At 41.3% G+C, this 17,934-nt stretch overlaps 1 protein-coding gene across 2 annotated transcripts in view; it reads right to left on the bottom strand.

Moving 5' to 3' along the window:
* The window catches only part of IGBP1 (immunoglobulin binding protein 1), a 40,855-nt gene extending 28,245 nt beyond the window's left edge, over window positions 1–12,610 (bottom strand). Inside the window, exons 1-5 of one of the 2 annotated variants that reach the window (XM_065914783.1) lie at window positions 11,919–12,610; window positions 11,240–11,533; window positions 3,030–3,225; window positions 983–1,062; window positions 129–241 (exon numbers count right to left, since the gene is read on the bottom strand). In XM_065914783.1, coding sequence (XP_065770855.1) covers window positions 129–241; window positions 983–1,062; window positions 3,030–3,225; window positions 11,240–11,533; window positions 11,919–12,109 — 874 coding nt within the window. In that variant the 5' untranslated portion in view covers window positions 12,110–12,610. The remainder of the gene's footprint in view (window positions 1–128; window positions 242–982; window positions 1,063–3,029; window positions 3,226–11,239; window positions 11,534–11,918) is intronic. The other variant, XM_065914782.1, reaches the window with a different exon arrangement.
* Between the last annotated feature and the right edge of the window lie 5,324 nt (window positions 12,611–17,934).

Genomic DNA, 17,934 nt, shown 5'->3' with positions numbered 1-17,934 from the left:
TTACTCAGAATCTTTGTTCAGATTTCTTTTGGTCTAAAGGGCAATGATACTTGGTCTGAATTTAACTGCTAGAGAGTTAGGGACCAGTAGTGTAGTAGTATAACTACTCGCCTCCCACCCCTTCATACCTGACGTTGTCTTGGCTATTCCCTGATCTGGTAATGCTCCAAATTTCCGATGCTGTTCATACCAGTCATTCACTGTCATAGATGCCAGACTTGGATAACCAGTTCCAAATACTCTGCAAGAATCACACTGCATTTAGAAAAGTAAACATAAACAGCACTATTTAAAAAGTCTCTTCTCTTTAGTGGTAAAGCTTGTGTGTGTTTCTTCCTTGCTCCCCTATCCAGCTATCCTCTGAGGAGTTGTGTAAATTCCTGTGAGGACAGTGAAGAAAGACATCCAGGGAAGAGAATTAAAGGCAAGAGCTTTCACAAGAAGATAAAGGCCCAGAGTTATCTCCCAATAAGCAATCTCAAAGGCTAATGCCCCACAGAATGATGATATAATGGAAGGTGTATTTATTCTTGGTGTATCTAAAAGATACACAGAGGAAGGAGATTCTTCTGCAACCTTATGGAAAAGGTTAATCTTTAATCTCAGAATTAAAACCTAGATAGGCAAACATGACCATTTGAGAACTGCAGCTGAAGGAAACAATGGGAAACAATTTTAAGGGCTACAATTCTTCTTTAGATTCTTTTTTCCTTCTTTCTGTATTTAATTCATTAATTATTTGTTTATTTTTCTTGGTTTCCTTTTGAGCCTATTTTTAAGCTCAAGTTTGTAAGGGAAATGTCTGATGATGAGCGATACAGAGAAAGTATTGGAAGAGATAATATTCCTTTGATGGAAAACAGTCTCCCCAGGTGAAGCCATGATCTTTATTTAACAATGCCCATTCTGTTACTCATGCACTGTAAATGAACCATAAAAATAGGGGGCTTGCAAAGGCAACCCACTTTTTAATACCACCTACTTGGCTTGGGCCATGTTCCGAGTGAGAACAAACGGTTTCATTGGAGGCCTGTCCTGACGAGATGACTGAGAAGTTGATGCCTAAAAAGGAAATTAATTATCAGAAGTGTATTTGTCATTGTGCCCACCCCACTATACAGGTTCTTAAGTCTTTAGGTGCTTGAAAAACCGTACTTATCAGATTCTAAGATATATTAGCAGAATACCAATGGTGGAGGTTGGTTAGCTCTCCTGAGATGGCCCAAGTATCATGCTGGAAAGGGAGGAAGAGAAAGCTCTCCCAGGAATCATTTCACAAGTGAAAAATTACTTGACTTTAAAACACTCCCCTCCAAAGAGGCAGATTCCAAAGCTTTATTTCATGTTCCACTGAAACCTCTTGAGCTGAATTTGAAGCCCCTTTCCTCAGCCTGGCTTTCAGGGTTAAAGCTGAATTATTAAGACCTTTCTGCTAAAACCCTGTCCAATGTAATTATGCTATTAAATGTCAAGAGCTCCCTAGGGTGTTTTAGAAGTGGATGTTCCTAAATGCAAGAGAGAGAGGAAGAATGGGTTAGTATCTTTCATATATAGGCGTATAGAAATGTTTCAAGGAATCTTGGCTGTTCAGGGGCATATCGAAACAAACTATGGTCTAAGAAAAAATGTTCACTGTGTAACTCCATCACTTACATAGCCAATCCCAATACCAAATGAGAGAGAATAAAAACAAAAAACAAAGGAGACAGGAGGATCCAGAATAGTCCAGCCTCATAGTGTTTGAAACCCACTCATCTAGATATACTCAAGGGGCCTTAAAGCTGGAGATTATTAATTGTTTGTTCTTTGATCCTTTAACATAAGGAACTAGGTTGATGTTACCCTGAGGCAAAAGCTCCTGGGCTAATTAGTACAAATCAAATTAGCAAGAGTTCTCTGAGGACTTAAATGCCTGCAACTAGTTGATTAATTCAACTCAATTTATGTAATATCCTGAACCAAAAAGTAATCGGTAGTAGAGCCTGATATTTTTTTTTCTTTTCTATAATTCTTCCCTCTTCTTCTTTTTTTTTTTTTTTTTTTTTTTTACAAACCCTTGTGTTGAGGGCTGACTTTCAATAGATCACAGTAAGGCAGCTGCTTTGCTATGTACGAAACCCCGACACAGAGCCCAGAATTTTGAAAAATCAACTCCAAAACATAGTTATGGTCTTCAGATACAGCCAAAGTGGTATTATACCAAGTTTTCTTTACCATTATGCCCGACATTTTGTGCATACAGAGTTCCTTGCTGTGTCTCATACCTGGGTGACCTATGGTGTGAGTCTATCACTGTGTAAGGTTAACTTACATTTTGATTAACTTTTGATTTCTCCCCCAACCAAAACATATTTCATGTCTTTTATCTTCTTTTTAAGTTTTTTCTCTCTTCTTCAGTTCCACTTTTCTTCTTCATTCGCATCCTATCCCTCTTCCTGTTTATTACAGTCAAGCACAGATTTTCAAGGCCCACCTCCCTATGCCTTCCTTCAGCAGTCATGATTGCATGTGTGCTAAGTCGCTTCAGTCATTTCTGACTCTGTATGACTCTATGGACGGTGGGCTGCCAGGCTCCTCTGTCCATGGGATTCTCCAGGCAAGAATACAGGAGTGCGTTGCCATGCCTTCCTCCAGAGGATCTTCCTGACCCACAGATCAAACCTGCATCTCTTATGGCTCCTGAATTGGCAGGCAGGTTCTTTATCATTAGCGGCACCTGAGAAGCCCCCACAGTCATGACTGCTCGCAGTCAGCAGCAGTTTTCACTTCAGAGAAGACTCCCCCTCTCCTGGCATGTCACAAAATTACAAAAGACTAGGACTGTGTTACAGGTTAGAGAGCACTAGGGAACACTACTGCAAACTAGAGAGAAAGCTATCCTAGAGAACCTTCAGCCTTCCTCCACTAATGTTAATAAGAACAGTGATTTTATGGAAACATGAAAGGATTTTAATTTCATTACTCTCCTGAAGAAGCTTCAAATCTCTGACAGTAGCTTTGTGAGCTATTTAGGCAGTGACCAGGCTTACCTCTTTTGTGGAGTCTTTTTCTCTCAAGATCTTTATCTCCTGGTCAATGCTCTCAATCTCTTCTAAGCTGATACCAATCCACCTTCGAAGGTGAAGGAGGTAATATTCACGAACACGCTCATCATCTGCTTGACCACTTTCCACAGCAGATTTCAGTGCAGACAACCTATGCTCCACCTCCTTCTTCTGCTTGTATCTGTTCCACAGAAAAGTATTACCCATGAACTTAAAAATAAAGTGGTGTTCCTTGAAAAGAAGGCCAAAATACGATTTTACCTTTGCAAATGATCAGGTAGTAAGGATGACGATTTTCACTTTGGCAAAAATACTAATTTTATACCTCAGAATTTGCCATCAAGGCCATTCTCGCAAGACTACAAGGCAAGGAAGGGATAAGTAGAGGTGGAGAAACACATTCTAAAGCCAGAGAAATATAGAGGAAACCTGATCTGAGCAATTCTTCCCATCATCTTTCAAGATCGGAGTACTTTAGTAATTTTATGACATCAACCTTTATTAGGTCAGGTGCTTAGTATCATACAATGTCCATTTGGGAATTATAGCTTCAAATAATCATAGAATTTTAGGGGTTATTTACCTGCCATTGATGCAGGAATTCCTAAAAAATGGTCATCTCTTCTTTTCTTCTGGGCAAAATGTTTCCAGCTCTTCTGACTCAGCCTGTATAATCTAAAGACTCATATCCACCCTGCCTGCCTTTTCCAAGATGCATTTTAGTATGTCATCTCTCACTCACTGGACAACTATTTACTGAGTACCTCTTGTGTGATATGCACTGTTCTCAGTGCTTGAGCCACAACAGTACTTACAAGAGAGTCCTTGCTCTCCTGAGGCTTTCATTCTAGTGTAAGCAGACAAAACGAAACAGATGGGTCAAGTGGTGATAAGTCCTCGGAACAAACAAAAAAAAAAAAAAAAAAAAAACCCTGCAAGTTAAACTGGATAGAATGATGGTGTGAAAGTAGGGGTGTTCAGGAGAGACTTCCCTGAAGAGGTGACACTTGAGCAAAGACTTCAAGGAAATAAGTACAGAAGCCACGACAGTATCTGGAAGAGTGTTCTAAGAGGGAAAAGCAAATATGAAGGTCCTTGGGTGGGAGAGTGCTGCCCTGACATGTTTGAGGAACAGCAAAGAGGCCAGTGCGGTTGGCATGGAGTGAAGATGATAGGAAATGAGGTCAGAGAGATAGCCAGGGCCATATAGAACCCAAATAGGCTATAAGACATGAAATATCAGCTGTCATAATGTTTTGAATGAGAAGAGAAAGTCACTGGAAGCTTTAAAATAGAATACATGACGTGAAAACTTTTTAAACGGACTACTCTGGACTGTGGGAGGCTGGGAGGCAAGGGTGGAAGCAGGAAAATCAATTTAAGAGGGTACTGCCATAATCCAGGTTGAGAGTGACTTGAAACAGGGAGGTGGTAAGATCCAGATGTAATTAAAATATAAAGCAGTATTTGTTGATTTATTGGATGTAAGGTCTTGAGGGAAAGAGGAATAAAGGAAAAACTCCACAGTTTCCAAGAGAAGCATCTTGAAATACCTATGTTTGGAACTCCACTCCAGACCTCCAGGATCAGATGCTTCTCTGTAGGTGTTCACTCAAATCTGGAATTCTTGAGTTCAATGGACAGAATTTGGGGAGGAAGGCTGTCCTTGAACTCCCCCAAATTTTGTATAGAACTCTATTTGTATGCTTTTTTTTTTTTTTTGCTGAGAAGACGTTAAAGGAGGTCCATGACCCACAAAAAGTCAAGAACCACTGCTCTGGAAACATTATTATAAAAATTTTTAGGCTCTTCTATTCCTTTTAATTAACAAGTGCAATATTTTACTCAGAAGGCCACCTATGATGGTGCTGTGACATTTATTTGTAACATTGCATACAAATAAATGTCACAGTACCATCATAGGTGGCCTTCTGAGTAAAATACTACACAGGTCAATTCCTAGTTCATGAATGCTATCACAGATATCACTTGAGAACATTAAACTCTGATGCCACTCCTACCCCCACTCTCTTTCCTGGATGTACCTAAGTCAGGAAAGAAAAAAAAAAAAAAAAGAAAGAATACCAGGACCTTAAATGTATATAACCTGGGGTAAATTCTGAGTTAGTCAGCTGGGCCTCTGAATAAGGTTCTTATGCTTCCTTTCCTACCCTCCACATACATGCAGTCTAATCACACTCTCTGCTCTTTCTTCTCTACTTCCTTTGCTCCTATGACTTTGTTCCTAGTCATCTTTGGGACTTCTAAGCTCCTGAATACCTGATCTTTGAGGCCAGTGTTTTTTAAACCTTTCTTAGCAGAAGAATCCTTTCTCCTTAAGAGAGCTTATTTCGAACTCCAATAAGTAATAAAAGATAAAACCACCTTGGTTATATCAGAGAAAGGCTCCCAACATCTCCCCTACCCAGGCACTGTGACAAAATCTTAGGGCTCCAGGAACAGACTGTAAACCACTGTCCTAGACCTTCATCACTGTTCTAGATTTCCTATGGTGAGCCACTACAAACAATCCCTATCACCCAGTGCCTGTCACCCTTCTGACTCTGGGCAACTTTCATCATTATTCCCCTTTTCTGTTCCCAAGCTGCTGAAGAGAGCTAACCAATTACACATTTGTTGTCAAATGAGTCAACTACAAATTTGTAAGATCAAACTTCAGTGCAAACTTCTTCATCTTTTGTGGATTCCATGCCACCATCATGCTAATCAGATGACCAGTCAATGGAGAAATTCAATTTCCCTTTTTACCTTCAAATCTTTATAGTGTCAGCTTTCCTTCTCTTCTCTTGCCTTTAAGGAGGCAGTGTTGTCTTGACCAAGGAAATGTCTTTACCACTCCTCTTTGGCTATCAATCCAGTCCCCATCCACATTCTTCCAGGCCTCACTCAATCAACTATCCTCCCTGCCATTTGCTGTTACAATTTTTCACTCTACTGGTGCCTTTCCCCTAACCTGTTCTGTCTTTTCAAATGACCACTCTTCTCTTTTTTCTAAACAACACTAGAATTGGTAATTTGAAGACCTGAGTTTAAATCCTAGCCAGGCCACTTACTAGCCATGTAACTTTGGACAAGTCAATACTGAGAGCCCATTTCCTTATTTCTAAAATGGGATAATATCTGCTTCATGGCACTATTAAGAGGATCAAATGACCAATACTTATGAAAGTGTTTTGTAAGCAGCAATATAAATAATGTTAGCAGATGAGAAAAATTAAAAGTTGAGAGGAGCTAGAGGATGCCCCATCTATTAGGTGGCAGAAATTGGATGGATCACCCCGGGTCTGACTCAAAAGCCCAGGCTTTTTCTGCTACACCATATTGCTTCCATCTTTCTGATGACCACTCTGTCCTTCCCAAAGATACCTCAAGTACCTACCATGATCCAAGTACTGGGTTGGGTACCAAGGATATACAATGATATAATTACAATACTAAGGATACAATCAGTCATGGTCTCCGACCTTTAGAAGTTCCAAGTCTAGAGAATAACAGATAGTTATGCCCAGATAAGTAACAAAACTAAATGCTTTTGTATCTGGGAGGGGAGACAGGTAGGGAGAAACTTCAAAGAGGACATGACATTTGTTCTCTATCTTCCCCAGGCTTCTTTCTGTAAGTACTTCCATCTGTACTTTGTTGAGTCTCTTATCTCTGACTGCTCTTTTCTTTCTCATCCTTCTTCCTTAATTTCCCCCCAAGGTTTTATCCTTGGCTTTTTTCTCTCTGCATGTTTTTTTGTGGCAATCTATTCATACCCATCGGTGCTCCTAAATTTTTATCACTAGCTGCAAAACAGTCTCATAAGTTACACATTTCCATCTGTTTATGGACACAGTTGACCAGTTGTCACATCAGGACCTAAATTCAGTAAGTCCTAAACTAGACTCACTACTTACCCAGCTTCTACTTCTCCACTTCTGTCAAAAGAATGTAGATTCAATTAATCAACAAGACTTACACTTACTCCTCAAAGATGGGAATTAAGAGTAAAGAAGATAAATGAAGAAACAAGCTTTGAGAGAGAGAGGACATACTATTTAGGTGTTTTATGTAGGATGACCTCAGTGTGTAAATGAGGCAGAGAATGGAGGGCTTACAGAAATTGAATAAGAATTTAAACAATTTGCTTTCTAATCCTACAAATGCTTCTTGCAAAAGTAGTATCTCTGACAATTGTAACTTCATTATCATTTCTTCCCAGTTGAAGTACTACTATAACATGTTAACTTGTCTTTCTGCATCTCTCTTCCCTTTCAGTGTTCTATACACGTCACTTTCTTATAGTCCTCTGACCATACTACTTTTAGCTTCTGCCAAACCAGACTCTTCTCCATTTCCTGTACATACCTCAAACTACCTTGCCTTAGACTTTGTCCCCACACACCGCTTGTCAACAACAAGACATACTTTTTGAGCACCTCTATATGCCAGGTCCTGTGCTAGACCTACCACAGAGAACAAGAGAGAAATGGCTACTGCTGTCATGGAATATACATTCTAGTAGTGAAAAAAAGACAAAGCCCAGAAAGACATAAATGAAGAGCATTTCCCCCAAAGAGAACAACATGTACAAACATTCTGTAGGAGGAAAGAGCTAGATCTGTCCAGAACTGAAAGAAGGCTATTATGGCAGGAGTCCAGTGAACAAGGGGAGTACAATATATGATGAGACAGGAGAGAGGCAGATGCAGATCATCCACATTTTTATAGGTAATAGCTTGGATATTTTAGGTAAGACATGCTGCTGGCCTAGGTGAAGGTATGACAGTGGAGAAAGAGATAAACAGAGGACATTAGGTATATTTTGTAGCTGGAACTGGTAGGCCTTGTTGATGGACTGGATGTGGCAATACAGAAGGGAGGAACTGAAGCCAACTCCTAGGTTTCTAGCTTAAAACAACTGGGTGAATGGCAGTCTCTTTATTGAGATCGTTAGGACTTGGGTGTGAGGACACATTTGGGATTAAAAAGTCAACAATTCAATTTAGGGCAAATTAAGTTTGAGATGTCTGAGAAACATCCACAAACAGTGCTGAGTCTGAACGTCAGGGAAGGCCTGAGCTAGTATATAAATATAGGTGCCATTAACAAAAAGATAATGTTGCTATCTTGTCTGTTGGGCATTAAAAAAAAAAGTTCAAAGATCAAGCTTTCTAACCAAAGAAATACAAATCAAAACAATGAGGTATCCTTCTTGTTTGCCCATCTGGTGTAGCAGAACATACTTTGAAACTTTGTTACTATGGAAAGCAATATTGTTACCATCAAGAGTCTTAAAATATTCAAATCCTTTAATCTAGGCACTTACTGGTCCTTCTAGAAATCTATCCTAAGGAAACAGTGAGAGATACAATTATGTTTCTTTGTAGCAATAAAATAGCAAAATCAAATAAAAACCTCTACCCATTAACAGTCTAGGCATTTGACTATAAAAGATTTGCTTAAATAATTACAATATAAGACTGATACTATTTTACCATTAAATATTTTGGCTTCAAAAGACAAAGGGAAATCCCAATAGGATGTTAGGTTTTAAAAAAGAATAAATGGTATTCCTCCAAATGTATTAACTAAAATAACTATATATCTGAAAGGAAATACATCAGGAAGTTAACAAAGATCATCTCAGTGCTAAGATGAAAGCTTATTTTTAATTAAAAAAATACTGTTTTCCAACTTTCACAATGAGTATTAATTACTTTTACATTCAGGCAAACCCATAAATTACATTTTTAACCAAGCTTCTCCTCTCATCTCAAATGCGAAATCTTTCCCTTATCCCTCCAACCAGATATGATCACTCCCTGGTCATTCTCCACAACACCATTTGTATCTCTCTATTGCATTTAGTTGTTGGTTTTGTTTTTTTTTGATATATTGCAATTATTTGGATACCAAATTCACTGTTTAAACTGGTACATGCCAACAGGCTACCTCTACCTTCTCACAGAGGACATGACACTGAATTCCACTTCATATCAGTCTATCTCATTTCCTCAAAAATCATTCTGTTGCTCACCAGCTTTTAACCGTACTTTATTATTTAAAGCCCTTACCACCTAAAGTCACAGTTTTATTTACTAGTTACTGTCTGTCTCCTCCACCAAAACAAGAGCTCCATGAAGTCATGGAAGCCGTCTGGTTCTCCATTACCTAGAGCAGTTCCTGGCACACAGTAAAGGCTCAATAAATATGTTAAATGAATCAATCAATTTTCAGCTGTCTAGACCAGGCCTCTCCTGAGTTTCATGCTACAGATACCTCTACTTGGATGTCTTCTAGGCACCTTAAATGCAACATGTCTCAATATAGAATTCATACTCTCCCCTATCTATTCTTCCTCTTCTATTCCCCATCTCAATGAGTTCCATAGACTTCCACCTACATCAGAAACATAGACATCTACCATGCTGCTTCCTTCTACCCTACCTGCCCAAACCAACTGATCACCAGGTTTTCTGCAGATTCAACCCTATAAATAAATATATCCCCCCATCTCTTCTGCCATTGGGGTAGTAAGGCCTCCATCACCTCTGTGACCTAACTGGATCTAATCTTCTCCCTCAGAATGCTTCCTAACTGCTGCCAGATTATGCAAGTTAAAGTGCAAATATGACCTTCCTACTCTTTGCAGTGGTGGGCCTCCAGTGGATCCCAAGTCACCAACCAAAGTTCAAGCTCTTTAGCATGGCCTAATAGTAGCTAACATAGAACATTTACTATGTGTCAGATACTGTGCCAGCTGTTTTACATGGTTTATTTTATTAATGCCTCTTAACCCTATGAGAGAGGTACCATTGTTACTTATACTTCACATATGAGGAAACCTGAAGCTCAGACAGGTTACACAAGTGACCCAAAGTTCAATGGCTTATAAGTAGAACTGAGTTTCAAACCCAGGTCTCTGACTCCACCACCTATACTTAGCCACAAAAAGATCTAACAATAGTTGACTGAGTGCTTACTGTATCAGACACTGTGCTGAGATTTTTAAATTCATTTCTCTTCTAATCTTCCTAACTACTTTATAGGACCTATTATCATCCAGTGTTACACCTGGGGAAATTAAGGCAGTGAGAGACCAAGCAATCTATCCAAAGTCAGAATGATCAAATGCTGGAGCTGGAATTCAAACCCCCTTCCCAAGATCCCAGAACGTTCTTTCACCTTCCTCACACCCCAAGCTCTTCCTGGTTTGAACCCTACAACAATTTTCAGTATTCTTTCCCCCTCTTCACCACCCACTTTGTGTTCCAGCATCATCTAATTGCTTACAGTTGTTCTTCGCCCCGACACTGTGGTCTTTAATGCCCCTGTAGCTGTTCTACTGCTATTATCTCTGCTGGCTAAAGCCATCCTTTCCTCTTCCTCTATATAACACTCCTATGCATCCTTAAACAACTCATCAGAGTCACCTCTGCCAGGAAGCCTTCTCTTCTCTCCTGCTCCCTCTTTGGTTAGGTGCCCTTTTTTTCCGCTCTCCCAATACTTTACACATTTTCTTATCACATCATTCTATAATTTACATCATTTCTATGCTTCTTTTCCTCACCAGACTGTATGCTCCTCCAAGGAAGAGACCACCCATATTCATACAAATGTCCATACCCAGTTTGAATCCCCACTGCCGAGCATAGCTCCTAAACACTGTGAGCACTTTCACATGATGAGGCTATGCCAGTATTAAGATTAGTTCAGGATGTTACACACCTGATCCAGTATTGTTAGAACAGAGCTTCTCAATCAGTGGACCAAAAATGGACTACAGGTATAAGATATTTGTGCCTTTCAGAGATACTTACCCCACTGTGAAGTGAAGTGAAGTGAAAGTTGCTCAGTCGTGTCCGACTCTGTGACCCCACGGACTGTACAGTCCATGGAGTGCCACACTGTACTGTGTGAATACCGCTATGCTGTGATGTGGGAGAGATTGGGAAACACTGCTAAAACTACATTGTTGCTGTTGGCAACCATAAGGTGCTAGGAGTCTGACAGGTATGATCATTTCAACCAAGACAGAGGCTTCTTGAAAAACTGAGAGTTTGCTCTCACCAGGGCCTGTGCTCAATAAGAACCCAAAGAGTACATACACCATTGTTTCCCACCCCCCAGAAAAAAACATGCACCCTTCCCCAATAGCACTGCCATTAGGCAGTCCTCAAATGACCCACCTCTCTATTTTAGCCTGTCTCTGAGATGCCATAGCAACGATGCTAGGATAGGCCATGGAGGAATTAGCAGTGTTATTTTCAGCTGAGTTGGTCTTGGTTTTGGGCAGCTCAAACTCTGCCACATGATAGTGCTGGCACTGAATTAAGTAGTTTAAAAAGTGTTCTCGAGCCCACTGCAAATGATCTAGACGCTTGCTGGGATTGACTTGTTTCATGGCGAACGCTCCTTGAAATGCTGGCACCATCAGGTACTTCAGGTCGGTGGACGCGATCTCCTCCAAATCTTCATTTTGGCTGCAAAGAGCAGAGTAGGCTGTGAAGTCTGGCTAGTCATTCCAACTGCGGCCCTTGCTTCCTGGGGGAGGGGAGGGCTGGGATCGGGGTGGGACAAAGGGAGGCGGCACCTGGAACAGCTGCCGGCTTTCTTCAATGAAAGTGGCTGAGCACTCACATCCAATGCCTCTGCAAATAATCGAAACTAGGGAGGAGAGTCGTGGTTAATTAACTATCTTGGAAGAGAGGTAGAGAACGCAAACGATGTATACAGGATCGCAGGGGGAGGTAGGATAGAAAGGCTCCCAGTTTTAAAGGTCTCCTCCACCCAGGCTCAATGGCTCCACCCTTGGTGACCATCATTACCTACATCCTCTGCCGTTGGTTACTACCCTCTCGCCCATACCTGAACAAGTCGAGCTCCGACAACATTTCAGCAGCCTTCTTCAGGAGATCCAGTCCCTTGATCACCTTATCTTGGATTATTCGGGAGCCGGTGGGCTCAGTTGCGATTTCCAGTTCGTCCAAAAGCTGCTTGCTGGTTTCGAACAGCTCAGGGAGCCGCGGTAACAGTAACTCGTCTTCGGCTGCTGCCATCTTAGGGAGGGAGGAACCCGGAAAGCCTCACTTCCGGGGTCAAAGGCAACCCTGGGAAAGCTGAGCTAGGCGAGAGATGAAGAAACCGGAAGGGGCGCTGCATTGGTTCAGTAGCTCCATTGTTACCTAAGCGTCTGAAAACTTCCGTAGGCTGCTGTTAAGTCAGCCTAGCAACCGTTTCCATGGACTCGTTTTGTCCTGCTGCCTATTACTAGTAGACATCTGTGAATGATACACACACGCAAATAAAAAAGCAAACCCCAGGCGCTGCTTTTCGCCCATCTCCTCGTCCCGGACCCGGGCCCGGACTGTGCCATCGGCTCTGAGGAGCGGGTGTGACAAGGCTGAATTCGGAGCCAGGGCGGGCGCGAGAAGGCAGGAGCACTCCAGGAGCCGGCCAGGCGAGCGCCTTACCTCGTGAGGCGCTCCCTGGCCACAGGGGCCAGGGCGGCCAGGGGCTCCGAACTCCGCGCAGCTTGCCGGGTTCGCAGGTCTGCGCGCGTGAGAGCGAAGTGTAAGTAGCGCCCCCCTCCGGCTTCTGGCCACCCAGCAGCTCGAGCTTTGCCTACCGGCCAATCCTCGCCCTTCCTCTTCCCCGTGACGTCACCCCTCTTACACACACACACACACACACACACACACACACACACACACACACACACACACAGTTAAAAGTTACTGTCACCCCTTTACACACATACACAGTCAAAAGTCACCCCTCCTAAAAACACACACACGTTTTCAAAAGTCACTTCCTCTGAAAACTTCCTTGAGCCCCTTTCCCCTGCCAAATGAAAATTTTCGGTGCATCTCTATCAGAACACCTACCACATTATATTACAGCTAGTGATTTACAAATCTATCTCCCTTACCAGTATAAGTCTGATTAATTTTTGCGCTCCTCTGGCTAGCCCAGTGCCTGGTACTTATTACGTGCCCAATGTCATCATATGAATAGAAAAATAAGTGTTCGGTTTGGAAAGCAGCTCTGTTAAGCAGAACAGCGTTGTTCAATGCGGTAGCCACTTGCCACATGGGGCTATTGAGTACTTGAATGTGGCTATTTGGAATTGAGATGTGCTGTAGTGTAAAATATACACCGGATTTTGAAAAAAATATAAAAAAATGATACAAAATATCTCAATCATTTTTACACTGACTACATGTTGAAATGCTAATATTTTGTGTATATCTTGGGTTAAATATATTATTAAAATTAATTTCACTTGTCTTCCCTTTTTAAATATGCCTACTAGAAAACTTAGAATTTCATATCAAGTTCACTTTTGTGGCTCACATTATATTTCTTTGTTATTTTAAAATTTATTTATTTTTAATTTAAGGATAATTGCTTCACAATATTGTGTTGATTTCTGCCATACATCAACATGAATCAGCCATAGGTATACATATGTCCCTTCCCTCTTGAACCTCCCTCCCACCTCCCACTCCTTCCCATTCTACTGCATTGGTGTAAAAATATAATTCCAGGACTTTGAAAGAAGGGATCTCATTGCTTTGAACATATCAATATAAATATATTCTGATTACCTTAGGATTTCCTTGGAAGAATCTGCCTGCAATGCAGGAGACCCTGGTTCGATTCCTGGGTTAGGAAGATCTGCTGGAGAAGGGAAAGGCTACCAACTCCAGTTTTCTTGGGCTTCCCTCGTGGCTCAGCTGGTAAAGAATCTGCCTGCAATGAGGGAGACCTGGGTTGGGAAGATCCCCTGGAGAAGGGAACAGCTACCCACTCCAGTATTCTGGCCTGGAGAATTTCATGGACTGTATAGTGCATGGGGTCACAAAGAGTCGGACATGACTGGAGACTTTCACTTCACTTCATTTCACCTTAGGACACACCCTGAGTTGTCCTAGGAGATTTAAGTTAAGTAAAATGCATATTGCCTGCCATGGAAAATAAGATTTTTAACTAAATACAGTTTAAACTGTCATTGAGAAGAAAAAAGTTTTCATGTGAAAACAACTAGAGGGCAATATAGGACAGTATATAACTAGGGGATATGTTGTATTGCCCAGATTGTTGGAAACCCAAGAAATGACAAGTCATTCTGTGCTAGGAGTAGTCTGAAAGCTTCTTTGACCTGACATGCAGTCATAGAATTTCAAAGTTGGAAGGGGATCTCAAAAATTAGAGGAAAAAAAAACTTGAGATCAAATAAGTGACGTGACTTGCCCAACCAGCTGTGTCAAAGCCAATGTATTCTCAGTTCAGGTGTTTTTACTCCATCTACCTTAAATTGAGTAGGATTTTAAAAGATGGAGAGACCTTTTATGTGGGACAGAATGAAGCCCCAAGTTAAACCAGTGCTGCTGCTGCTAAGTTGCTTCAGTCATGTCCGACTCTGTGTGACCCCATAGACAGCAGCTCACCAGGCTTCCCCGTCCCTGGGATTCTCCAGGCAAGAATACTGGAGTGGGTTGCCATTTCCTTCTCTAGTGAGTATTTGGCAAGAAGGAGAAGGGCATAAGTGTGAGTTGAAAAAGCTCCCCAGGTGATTCTAATAAGCCTCCCCTTGCAACACACTTTAGAAGCTGAGGAGGAAAGGAAGCTCTGGTGAATTACCAGTCTGATTTGTCTGGCACTTCTAATGAGCCTGGTAAATTGAACTTTCAGGGTCTGCCTTGGCCAAGAATACAAAGAAAGATACTGTACTTGTGAAGGAGACTTAGACACAGTAATTGTGAGACTAAAGATAATTCGTTCCTGCATATTTGTTTGGATTAAGACATAGATTTACTGTTGCCTAAGAGAAAAAAATTTATAGAATTTGAATTTGGTCTTGAACTTTGTAAGCCATTTTTCTATGGCTTTCAAAATAGTCTTCATGAGAATTGCCAATCACTTTCTTTTTTTTTTATTTTATTTTATTAGTTGGAGGCCAATTACTTCACAACATTTCAGTGGGTTTTGTCATACATTGACATGAATCAGCCATAGAGTTACACGTATTCCCCATCCCAATCCCCCCTCCCACCTCCCTCTCCACCCGACTCCTCTGGGTCCTCCCAGTGCACCAGGCCCGAGCACTCGTCTCATGCATCTCACCCGGACTAGTGATCTGTTTCACCATAGATAATATACATGCTGTTCTTTTGAAACATCCCACCCTCACCTTCTCCCACAGAGTTCAAAAGTCTGTTCTGTGCATCTGTGTCTCTTTTTCTGTTTTGCATATAGGGTTATCATTACCATCTTTCTAAATCCCATATATATGTGTTAGTATGCTGTAATGTTCTTTATCTTTCTGGCTTACTTCACTCTGTATAATGGGCTCCAGTTTCATCCATCTCATTAGAACTGATTCAAATGAATTCTTTTTAACGGCTGAGTAATATTCCATGGTGTATATGTACCACAGCTTCCTTATTCATTCATCTGCTGATGGGCATCTAGGTTGCTTCCATGTCCTGGCTATTATAAACAGTGCTGCGATGAACATTGGGGTGCACGTGTCTCTTTCAGATCTGGTTTCCTCGGTGTGTATGCCCAGAAGTGGTATTGCTGGGTCATATGGCAGGAGAATTGCCAATCACTTTCAAAGTGCATATGATATATTCACATCATCATTTTAAGTATTGCATTGCATCTTATTTTGAGATAATACCAAGATTAAAAAGTGGTTAGAAAAAAAATTAATACTAATAATGAGCTGTTTATTGTGTTTCTGTGTGTAAACATTTTATCACATTAAATCCCTGTTGTGTGTGGGAGATTTTTTTTTAAATCCCAGTTTAGGGGATCTATAAGGGCCCTTAGAAATCTTGTAAATGTAATATTAAACTTTGTGTAGTAGCAGAACTCTTTTTCTGAACCAAATTTTAGACAGGACCATAATTTCTAAAAGGGTTGCTATATTTGAAGTGGAAACACAGAAGCCTGCCAACTTAACCCATCTTTTCCCCAACTTGTGCAGTGGCACCTAAGGCCCCAAAGCACCTCTGAGGGACTCAAGTTCATGTGTGTGTGCTAAGTTGCTTCAGTTGTGTCCAACTCTGTGTGACTCTATGGATGGTAGCTCCCCAGGCTCCTCTGTCCATGTGACTCTCCAGGCAAGAATACTGGAGTGGGTTGCATGCCCTCCTCCAGGGGATCTTCCTGACCCAGGGATTGAACCCACGTCTCTTATATCTACCTGCATTGGCAGGTGGGTTCTTTACCACTAGAACCATCATGGAAGCCTGAGGGAACTCAAGGACTCCAAGTAACACAGTTTAAAAAGCACTAATCTACTAATAGCATAGCCCCCTCATTTAGCAGATGAAGAAACCGAGACCTTGAGAAGTTAGGTAACTTGCCCGAAGTCACAGAGCTAAGATGACTAACTGGGCAACAGTATATAGAGTAAGTTGAAATCGGGAGAAACTAGAGTCCAGGAAAATAGTAGGAAGCATTTTAAGTAATCTATAAATGAATATAGAAAAGAGATGAACTTTTAAAGTATTCCCAGTTGTGACTCCCTGTTTGAAATGATGGATGTTCATTTGTCATGTTTGAATCAACACTAATTTGTTATCTTAGATAAAATTTGTGAGTCATGAGAGAAATGTTATAGTAGGCCTTTTCCTGCCTGTCTGAATTGGGGCACTTGGCAATTTATATCTTTGATCTACTGCTGTTTTGTCTTGAGTCAATAATAGTCCACTGATATTCGTACCTGTAATGCCAGCAATAACACTAGATGAGATCAAATTGTGAGCAGCGTAAAGTCAAGAGTAGGTTGTAATTTGCCAAAAATTATTTATGGAATAATGACTTAATGCTTAGTGTTCAAACTATCTTCACTAAGTATTTCTGAGGTCTGAATTTGCCTGACTGTAGCTAGATGTTCACTGAGCCATGAAAGGAAGAACTCCAGTAAGATGAAGACGTAATTAAATGAAAGGTTGAAATTCCTACTTTTATATCCAACTCTGAGGAATGTGGTACAGCAGTTAAAAACACCCTGGAGACCGATATTTGAGACCTACCCCTGTGACTGAGTATCTGTGTGACCTTGTAGAAGTCCCTTCCTTCCTTCTTTCTACATGTGTTATGTGCTACCTGAATCCTGTATATGTGTGTGTGTGTGTGTTAGTTGTTTAGTCATGTCCTACTGTTTGTGACCCCATGGACTGTAGCCTACCAGGCTCCTCTGTCCATGGGATTTCCCAGGCAAGAATACTGGAGTGGGTTGCCATTCCCTTCTCCAGAGGACCTTCCTGATCCAGGAATCAAACCTGGGTCCCCTGCATTGAAGGCAGATTTTTTACCATCTGAGCCACCAGGGAAGCCCACCCGAATTCTAGACACTGAGAATTCAAAGAACAAGACACTGGATTTGAGCCCTTAAGGGGTCCATAATTCAATGGAAAAGACCAGTAAACAAATAGTCACAAATAATCAAATAGGAATTTGGTAAGAATGTAAGGAATAACTTTAGCTCTGAGGGGTGGGGGTTGTGGAAGGCACATCCTGTTAAAGGTCAAACTCCATCCCTGACTTTCTGATATCTCTGCTGCTGATATCCTTTTCATTCTGTTCACCCATGGATCCTAAGCTCCACCTTCAGTAGACTCTCCTGATTCTCTAACACTATCACATCCTCTTAGGCCTTCATGTATTTACATGGGTGGTGCCTTCTGCCGTTAGCATCCTTCTCTCCCTTGTCTGCCTGGCAAATTTTTCTTTAGTACTGACAACTTAACTGAAGGAAGCATTTCTTGATCTTTCACCTGCAGGTGAGGTGCCCTCCTCCTATTCTCTCCCTATGATAGTATTGGACTCTGGTTTTCTTTATCCACAGCCGTGTTTCACTAGCCTG

Source organism: Muntiacus reevesi, chromosome X (genome assembly GCF_963930625.1).
Source record: "Muntiacus reevesi chromosome X, mMunRee1.1, whole genome shotgun sequence".
NCBI lineage: Eukaryota > Metazoa > Chordata > Mammalia > Artiodactyla > Cervidae > Muntiacus > Muntiacus reevesi.
The sequence above is the reverse complement of the archived record's forward strand: the minus strand, read 5'-3'. Positions and strand labels throughout refer to the sequence as shown.